The sequence below is a fragment of the Charadrius vociferus genome, unplaced genomic scaffold, assembly GCF_000708025.1.
Source record: "Charadrius vociferus isolate BGI_N301 unplaced genomic scaffold, ASM70802v2 scaffold249, whole genome shotgun sequence".
Lineage (NCBI taxonomy): Eukaryota > Metazoa > Chordata > Aves > Charadriiformes > Charadriidae > Charadrius > Charadrius vociferus.
This window is the reverse complement of record NW_009650081.1, coordinates 100,305-109,602: the sequence shown is the minus strand read 5'-3', so window position 1 is coordinate 109,602 and position 9,298 is coordinate 100,305. Positions and strand designations below refer to the sequence as shown.

The 9,298-nt window shown below is 53.2% G+C and overlaps 1 protein-coding gene across 1 annotated transcript in view; it reads left to right on the top strand.

Moving 5' to 3' along the window:
* Nucleotides 1-7,404, top strand: part of CLN6 (ceroid-lipofuscinosis, neuronal 6, late infantile, variant) — an 8,316-nt gene extending 912 nt beyond the window's left edge. Inside the window, exons 2-7 of the mRNA XM_009892082.1 lie at nt 902-1,016; nt 1,794-1,892; nt 4,124-4,312; nt 4,431-4,486; nt 5,940-6,062; nt 7,033-7,404. Coding sequence (XP_009890384.1) covers nt 902-1,016; nt 1,794-1,892; nt 4,124-4,312; nt 4,431-4,486; nt 5,940-6,062; nt 7,033-7,321 — 871 coding nt within the window. The 3' untranslated portion in view covers nt 7,322-7,404. The remainder of the gene's footprint in view (nt 1-901; nt 1,017-1,793; nt 1,893-4,123; nt 4,313-4,430; nt 4,487-5,939; nt 6,063-7,032) is intronic.
* Nucleotides 7,405-9,298: the final 1,894 nt, after the last annotated feature.

Below are 9,298 nucleotides of genomic sequence, written 5' to 3'. Positions count from 1 at the left end.
CCCGCCCCATCCCGGGTACCACCGCCCCATCAGGGATGCTGCGGTTGTCCAGGGTGTCCCTGGAGGGTCGGGGTCCCCCAGGCTCATGTGGGGTTCCCCTGCTCAGCCGCAGCACCCCACTGCACTCAGGGCTCACCTGCGTTGCCCCGGCTGGTCTGGGGTTTGGTAGCCCCTTCCAGGGAGCCGCAGCTCATCCAGGGCACCCCAACCTGTCCAGGGTACCACCATCCTCTTCATCCATCCATCCATCCATCAGGTTTGGACCATGGGCTCAGGTAGCACAAGCTCACGGCTGATCCGGCTGACACCGTTCTGGTCTCAGCGCAACGGGAGAGCGATTCATCCCCTTTTCCCGTAGAGAGGTGAAGGTCCAGTGGTGCTGGGGGGTTATTCCATGGAAAGACTTTGGTGGGGCTGGATCAGGCCTTGCTCTGCAGAAGCAGAGGAGGAGGATCATCAGAGTGGAAGATGAAGGTGATCGTGTGTCCAGAGCATCCCTTCGCCTGAGTACCACCAGGCACCGATGCATTTTTAGCATTCAGCAGAAGTGCCATGGGGGTTGAATTTTGCTTTGTCATGCAAAATTTAAAAATAGTTGCACTTAATTCAGCACTTAAGCTTTTCATCCTGCTTTCGTGCTCACTTCTCAGCCAGGAAGGGCCTTTGTACGGGGATGTGCCAGCTTTTATTAACGACGGCTTTGCCTTTCTGCCTCCTCCTCCTCCTCTCTTTGGCCTCTCAACTTTGTTGTTACTCCGCAGATGCCAGAGCCCCGAGGCACACCAGCAGCCAGGGAAGCACAGGTTTTTGTGCGGGGATGCAAACCTGGAGTCTGCTCACTGCCTCTTCGGAAACCTGTTTTGTGACTTAAGGCTGACACTGTCACTTCTGCCATCCCTAGGCATGGAGCAGTCAAGAACGAGGACACCTTCAAGACCTCCCCCTTTCATTTTGATCTGTGGTTCTACTTCACTCTGCAGAACTGGGTGCTGGACTTCGGGCGTCCCATTGCCATGGTGAGTGTGGCAGAGACAGACACGCTGCTTTGCTTGCAGTCAGCTTATTTAGGGTGGAGGACAGGGGGGGCAGAGTCCTGGCTGTCCCCTGTAGACCCATGGGCTGTTCTCTACACCAAAGGGACACCCTTGAGGAGCTGTCCTTGAGACGAGGACCGCTGTGATGTACTGGTGTGAGTAACCAGTACCAAGTATGTCGCTCTAGTCACAGGAAGGTATCTGGGAAACTTGTTCCATGTCATCTATCCCACAACTTTATGTTTTTCTAACAAAAGTTAGCTGGAGAGGTTCCTACTGCTCTTCCCCATACCTCGCCTGGATCTCCAGAATGTGGGGCTCCTGCTGTCTGGATGGTGCAGGCCAGAACTGGCCATGTTCTGTCAAATGTAGTGTTTTATTGCTGCCATCCGCACATGGCAGAGGGTTAGCGGACATCCGCTGCGGCAGGACTCCCCAGTGCCTTCCTCACTGGCTTGGCCACTCAACTGCACGGCGTCGGCTTTGGGCAGCGCTGCAGAAGCGAAGGGCTGAGGTGTAAATACGCTGTGCGTTTAGCACCCGCTGCCAGACTGGGCTTTTAGGGACACTTACTGCAAGAAGAGCTGCCCGACTTCGTTACTAACAGCCACATGAAGTCAAGCTGACAATTAGCAAGCAGCGGCAGGCTAAAGCAAGGATTTTCTCTCTCCCCATCTTTTCAGCCAGTGACGGGGCTGTAACCGTGAGCTGGGTGGTGAGGATATACTGATGTGCTTTTTTTTTCTCCCCCTTGCTCAGATAATCCTACCTTTGGAGTGGTTTCCTCTAAACAAACCGAGTGCTGGAGATTACTTCCACATGGCTTACAATGTTATCACACCATTTCTCCTGCTAAAGGTAAACGAGGTGCCGACGTTACAGTTTTTTAATATTACCGGTTGTAAAAGCAGGGCAAACAATGCGGTTTTGTAAAGGCTCAGGGTTTGTTAGGGACTCGTTGAACAAATGTTGGTTATTCACAAACTCCTGCAAGGGAGACGGCCCTACCGTACGTTGGAGGTTTGCCGCTCCAGAAAGAATTTGTGATGCCACCTTTTAAAGAGCACGGCAGTGACCATCTCAGTACAGCTCAATTTCCTGCACATACAAAGCAAATCGTTTCTTCCGAATTCAGGAGGAGTCAGAGCCCTTCACCCTGGCTGAGCCCAAGCGTATTTTTAAGGCAACATCCATCCGTGACTTAAAAGACCTTATGGGACAGCTGGAACTACAGTAGATTTTCTAAATGTGTTCAGAGCTTAATTACACTTGCTCTTCGACACTAGAATTGTATCTTTAGCTTGAATTTATCTTGCTTCTGCTGCCAGCCACTGGATCGTGTAAACCATTTATGAGGTTAAAGACTGTCGTATCATTAGAAATCTTCTTATATTAAATACTTAGCAGCCAGAAGATACGCAAAAGCAATTATAAATATATTTTAACCTTCATTAACTAGAAATTGAATTAGGTGCTAAGATGTAAATGATTCTCTCTCTCCTGAGTCTGTCTGGGAGATTTTAAATGCCAGCGTGGCCAAAAAGGAATATTCAAGATCCAGTCCTTTGGGGGATGTGAAAGCTCTGAAGCTCAGTCAGACCCAGATGATTCCTGCAGGCTGGGCACTCATCAGGTTAAAATTTGCTGTCTTGGACTTCCCTGGCAGCACAGCACGAGGGGTTGGTCCACAGAAAAAAAAAAAAATCCCGTTCGTTATTCAGGGTGCATTTCTTTTGCCCAGTGTCCCCTCGAAGGACGTGTCTCACCGTCCTTTTCCATCAGACGAGAGCTCTCCTGGACCTTTTGCTCTCCTCATCCTCTCTGACTCCTCTGACGTTCGTGCAGCGGTTACAGAGAAAGGGAAAGTTAAGCCTCAAAATTAAATACAAATAAGGAGCTTTCCACTGTTTATGAAGGGCCGCAAAGCTGATTTGGCAGCGGGGAGACGGGAGGCGAAGGTGGCCCCAGCTGATCCCGGGGCTGGGCTGATGCGTGTCCCCCCCGACCCGCGGTTCCCGGGGCTGGCTCGGCGTCCCCTCCAAAGCCTGACTCCACGTCCCCTGCCAGGGCTTGCAGGAGCTGGTCCCAGGCTGGGAGCACCGCCGGGCTCCCATCCAGCCTCCTGTGCCCGCCTCCCCCCGCACCCCAGCAGCCCACGAGGTGGTACAGAGAGAGCTCATCACTAAAGCTGCTGTTGCAAAGGTTGCCTCGACCGGTTTTGCCGGTAATTAGATATTTCTAGATACGGGTTTAAATGCAGCTTCCTCTTTAGCTGCAAGTAACACAGAGAGGAGGTGAGTCCGATTCCATTAGGAAGAAAATAAAACCCAAATGGTACAACGATGCCTTTGAAAGTCATCCAGTGGAGAATTATAAAGGAGCGAGTGTCTCCCAGCCAGCAGAGGGAAGTGCCTGTGCTCCGCCGGAGCGCTGCCGGAGGCTCTCCCTGCCGCTGGAGGGCACAGCCAGACTTCCAGAGCCGCTCAGCAGAGAAACGAGAGAAAGCGGCTGCCTTTTTGTTTCTCATTAATGGGTTTTGATCACATCTGGTGAAGAAATTGCTTTGAGGACTCCGTTAGAAGTACCGGGTTACCGATTCAGCCTAAGCATTGACTCGGGTTAAGGGTGCTGCTGTGCAGAAAGGTTCAACAAGGGCAAAAAACGGGGGATTATTGTCGCAAACGGGGATAAAGTGTGAACTCAAACCTGAAAGCCACGTAGGCCGGTGGAAACGTGTCTGAAACGCGTTTCGGGAGAGTAGCTGCAACCAGGGAAGTTCATTCTGGTGCGGTCGCACCGCGTTCTCCCCGGGGGGACGACTGTGTGTTCCCCGGCAGGGGGGCGGGCGCCGTTTTTTTCGGGCAGCAGCTCCCACCCGCTATGGCAGCACAACCTGCAGCTTTCTGCAAACCTCTGCTTGGGTTTTAGATGATTTTTTCAAATCGTTGTGTCACTGTTGTAGGTGACCCTGCTCTGGCGGGGGGGTTGGACTAGATGATCTCCAGAGGTCCCTTCCAACTCTGACCATTCTGTGATTCTGTGTCTCTGCTGGTACCTCCTTGCCGTTCAACACGCCTCTGTGTTTGCAGCTCATCGAGAGATCCCCCAAGACCTTACCGAGATCAATGGTCTACGTCAGCATCATCATGTTTGTCATGGGCGCCAGCATCCACCTGGTTGGAGACTCTGTAAACCATCGCCTGATTTTCAGTGGCTACCAGCACCATCTGTCTGTAAGAGAGAATCCCATCATCAAGAACCTGAAGCCGGAGACACTGGTAAAGAGGCTGTGTTTTATATAAGCGCTTAAAAAAAAAAAAAAAATTAATTGCTTGTTCCTATTTAATAGCGTCCTGTTCCCTCTGCCCTTTTAAATCTCTTTTCATTGCATTGCAGATTGATTCCTTTGAGCTGCTGTACTACTACGATGAATATTTAGGTCATTCAATGTGGTAAGCAATTTACAGTCTATCTAGCGGCCTCAGAAGGTAATACAAGGAAGGGCAGATCTGATCTGATCATAGCTTAATATATAAAAAAATAAAACACAGCTGATGAGAGCTGGCTGGGGATAATGTTCTCATAGCCAGCGGGATTACAGTGGCTCTCTCGCCTGGAAAATTGCCTGTTCCCCCTAGTTTTCTCTCTGCCTCAGTGATATTTCTGGGACATGGTGGCTGTTTGGCGGTTGTAGGGGACAGAGGAACGGCTTGTCCGTTCTCGCCCCTCGGCCACCTCCCACCGGACACCGGGGTGACGAGATGGGTCACAGCGTGGGTCTGTGGGCTCCGCAGGTTCCTTGGCTGTCACCACCCACAGTTTTGCTCCCCTGAGGGCTGAACCCAACACAACCCCAGTCCGCCCGGTCTCTCTACCCCTTTGCTTGCTCCCCCTCCTTTAACCATACATCCGCTTAGTTAGTAACACCCCGGCGAGAGGGACGGCTTGCTCGTGTAGCCAGACCAGTGCCACCCAGTAACAGAGACTGTTTGGCCGTGGTGATCCAGGGAGCCCGGTTAAGGGCTGATTTCAGCACTGTCACCCCAAGCCAACCCTAGAAACGCGGGAGAGTGTGGCTGCCCTTGCTGACCCAGCAGCAGGTAACGCTGGCAGTGCCCGCAGGCTGCGGCGGGTCCCGTCGCCGCTCTCCCATCCACCTGAGCAGCACCCAGCGCGGCAGACACGTCCTGTGTCCTGCACTGACCACTCCAGAAAGGTCCCTCTGGCCCTTTATCCACTGCCAGATAATCCTGAGACCTCTCTGAGCGCAGAGGGAGATCTTTCCCGGTTTATTTGCTCTTCCTTGAGCTCTGCGAAGCAAGCAAATCCCGTTCTTTTAAATAAAAAAAAGGACTCTCAGGTTGTTGAAATCCTGGTCCACGTCCTGCTTTCCGGCAGTTCAGCTTTTAACACAACACAACGCTCTTGAACGGCCTCTGAGAGCCCGGGAGTGTAACAAATATTGTTCGATGGAGGACTTGAGCCCAGTGTTTGCCCTCATCAGCAAACTCGCGCTTTTCCAGCGACAGCCCCAGCAGCCTCGTTACCTGCAGGACCGCTCGGCGCAGCCAGGATGTGCAGTAGCTCTGCGCCAGCCATCGCCGGCCCTTCGGCTGTTGTACCGATGGCAATCTCGTAGCAGGGGCTGTGACACTGGCAGAGAGGTGATGTCCTCACCGGCACTGTGGGACCCCACAAAGAGGGACCCCACAGCCCAGTTGCCCTCTGCTTCACCCACCCGAGCACGTGCCACCGGAGCAGGCTGGGTGGCCTCTGCATCTCCTCTTTCGCCAAATTAATTCCCGGGCTTGGCGTAGGAATTGCCTGCACGCACAGTTTGGATTTGGGAGGGGTGTTTAAACCCTTCCCAGGGTCACACCACTGATCAGTGTGTCGTTTCTGCAGGTACATCCCTTTTTTCCTGATACTCTTCATATACTTCACGGGCTGCTTCACCCCCATTGAGGAGGAGAGCAGGATGCCAGTGGCTGCTTTGCTTCTGATGGGGCCCAGCAGCCTTTATTACTGGTAAGTGGCTTCTCTCCGCTCCGGATGGGCGAGGGGGTGAAGAGGGAGTACCGCAGGCGGCCCTGCAGCGTGCAGACAGGGGTTCGCCATTCCCCGGGGCAGAACTTGCTGCAGCTTCCCCTGGGTCTCGGCCTGTCGGTGGTGCTGGGGAGGCTCTCACCAGCGGTGCAGGAGTTTACGCGGAGCCCAGGCCGCCCGCGCGATGCTCAGCTGCTGCCTCCTCGGCTCACCCTGCGGGTCCAAATAGCCTTTTGAGAGAGGTCTTATTTATTTCCCATTTTCATTAGCCTCATCTTCCCAAACGGTTTCCCTGATGGCAGCCAAACAACTTTTCATTCATCTGCAGAGATGATGTTCTCTCTTGCCCGTGGCTTTGCCCCCTGCTGAGACTGTTCTTCTACAGTAAATTAATTTTTGATAGTCAAAATTATCAGGAAGATTTGGTCAGTTCCCAGTTACCCCATCGCACTTCCTTTAAATATATCAGCGTGAGTCTCTGCAGTTCATGTGCTAGCGATTTAAGAGCCAGGGACTGTAATTCCTCCTTCCTCACACCCGTTCGGGACTGGCCGCTGCCACGGAGAGCACAGGGGGAGCAGTGGATTTTTTAACTAAACGAGCACAGCATCCATGAGCCGGAGCCGGAGTCTGGCTTAGGTTCTGCCTTTAAGCATCCCATTCACAATCCGAGCCCAGTGGCTTTCGAATCCCATACTGGATACGCATTTCTTTACCCATTCTCTTAACGAAGCCCATCGGTCAGTTGTTAAATTTACTGATTCAAAATGTGAAAACAAATCCCAGTTTAAAAGCTGGTGGTAGAAAGCAGCAGAGTTTGCTTTGTCTGGATGCCGAGCAGGGAGAAGGGGGAGACGGTTCAGGCCAGGTAAGGCTGGAAGTGCCGGGGGCTGCTCTCGCTCGGGGCTTTCTCCCGGAGCGGGGGACACTAATAGGTGTTTTTGCTTTGTAGGTATCTCGTGACGGAAGGTCAGATTTTCATCCTCTACATTTTCACTTTCTTTGCCATGATGGCTTTAGTGATGCACCAGAAACGCAAAGGACTCGTCCTGGACAGCAATGGGCTTTTTCTCTTCTACTCCTTCATCATAACACTGGTCCTCATTGCTGTTTGGGTGGTGTGGCTGTGGAATGACAAAATTCTCAGGAAGAAGTACCCTGGCGTGATCTATATCCCTGAGCCGTGGGCATTTTACACCCTGCACATGAACAACCTCCATGCAGCAAAGGAAAGTTTATAAGTTTTGATATTTTAGAGTGATTTGAAGAAAAAAAAAAAATCTAGTTTTTCTAATGTAGATGTATTTCAAATAAATTCCTGACCAACATTAGCTGCAAGATGTATTGTATGTTAACTAGACCGAGCTAGGGAGGGGGTGGTCGAACAAAAGGCAGAAATAGTCTTTGTGATTTAACGCTTTAAAGCCGGGGCTGGGGCCGGCGTCTCTCCCCTGGCTCTGCACTGACCAGCTCTCACAACTGCACGGCGCAGTTCCACGCCGGACCTTTTTGGGTGCTTACGGGGACAGCACCAAATCCCTCCCGTATCGCAGCAGGGGTTAAGCAGACCAGCCGTGGTCCGCCCCGCTGGCGATTCCCCCATCCCATCCCATCCCATCCCGTCCCGTCCCGTCCCGTCCCGTGCCGGCCCTTAATGGGAGCAGTTTTCCGGGAAGTCGGAGCGCTCTTGCCCTCCCCATGTCTTGGCACAGAGATTTCCCCGCTCCTCCCACGCTGCTCCCAGCCGAGTAAACACACCGGGAAGGGGCTGAGCCGCCCCACCTTGGACCTGCTGCCGGCGGCTCCGCTCAGCCGCGCTTCTCCAGGGAGCCCTCCCGGGGTCCCGGCCGTCAGCCCTGGGGTTTGGCCCTTGTTGCTGAGTGCGGGTGCAGCGCAGGAAGGGCCTGGTTGGCAGGAGAAGGGCCAATTCCCCACGAACGCAGCCCCAAAAGAGCATCGGGCAGAGGGTGAGCTCCAGCATCGGCCCCGCTCACGTGGGATCTGCTTCTGCTCCCGCTCACCCCTTCTCCAGCCTCAGGTGATGGAGTTGAGCTCTCCCGCCACTCCAGCTGCATCCCTGCGATGGTTTACGTCTATAAAATTTGTACTAGAGCCCTGTGTGACAGAATCCAAACAGTAGAAGAAAAAAAAAAAAAAGCTATTAGCAAAACATACTGAATAAAAACATTTGGTAAAAGCCGAGTGACTCACATCGCTTCCTGAAGCAGCTCTGTTCTTTGAAGGGAGAATCTTTATCCCGTAACATTTAATGACCCTCTACACGTCACTGTAACAGGGCAGGGTCTACCCTGGGAAGGGTCCAGTCCATGCTATGGTGGTCACTACGGCCACTAAGTATTTTGGGTTTTAGGCCTGGATCCCCACCACAGCCGGGCATCACGTCCTTCATCCCCCCGCACACGTGCCAGCCCTGCCTGCGCGGCCGCTCGGTTTCTTTTTGGGATACTTCAAGCACTGGCGGATCCGGAGAGGCAGAGCATCGCCGTCCCACACCCAGGAGCACCCTCCACCAAGCTGGAGACTCAGCTTTTTTTTTTTTTTTTTTTTTTTGTAGGGGATGGGATGGGACAAAATTGTACATTCGTGTATAATACCTGCTTTTCAGTGGCTTGAACGTCAACTGAGCGGCAGAAGCATAGCGCTGGAAGAGACCAGAAGACTGGAGCAAACAGAGCTGTGTGGGCTACTCCACAACAGCTGGAGGCTCTGCCTCCCCCATGCACCCACGTTTCGACCCCAGAACCTCTCTGTCTCGCTGCAGCCCCCCCTCAGCATCATTTCCCCCTCTTCCGAGGGCTGCAACAAGACACGCAGTCCCGGAGGCCGTTTGTTTCCAAGCAAATGAGCTAAAGAAATGCTAATAAATAAAAGCTCAGAGAACGGAGAGCTTTTTAAACCATCTCAAAAATCCCTTCTCTTCCCATCCTACCTGCAACATCTCAGCTCTGGCCGTGCGTGCAGGGGGCACATCTAAACCCCCCTCCTTCCCCTGCAACCCCACCGTCGCCAGCGATGCCCAACGCCCTTCACAGAGCTCGGCCGCGGCCACGTGCGAACCCCGAATGAACCCCTCCTCCTGCCCAACAGCAGAACCCCTCCAGCAGCGAACCGCAAAGCCGTAAATCCCCCTCCGCACACCCCCACACCCACCCCCTTCCCCAGCGGCTTCCGCCACGCCGGCGTTTTCTTCCCGCCGC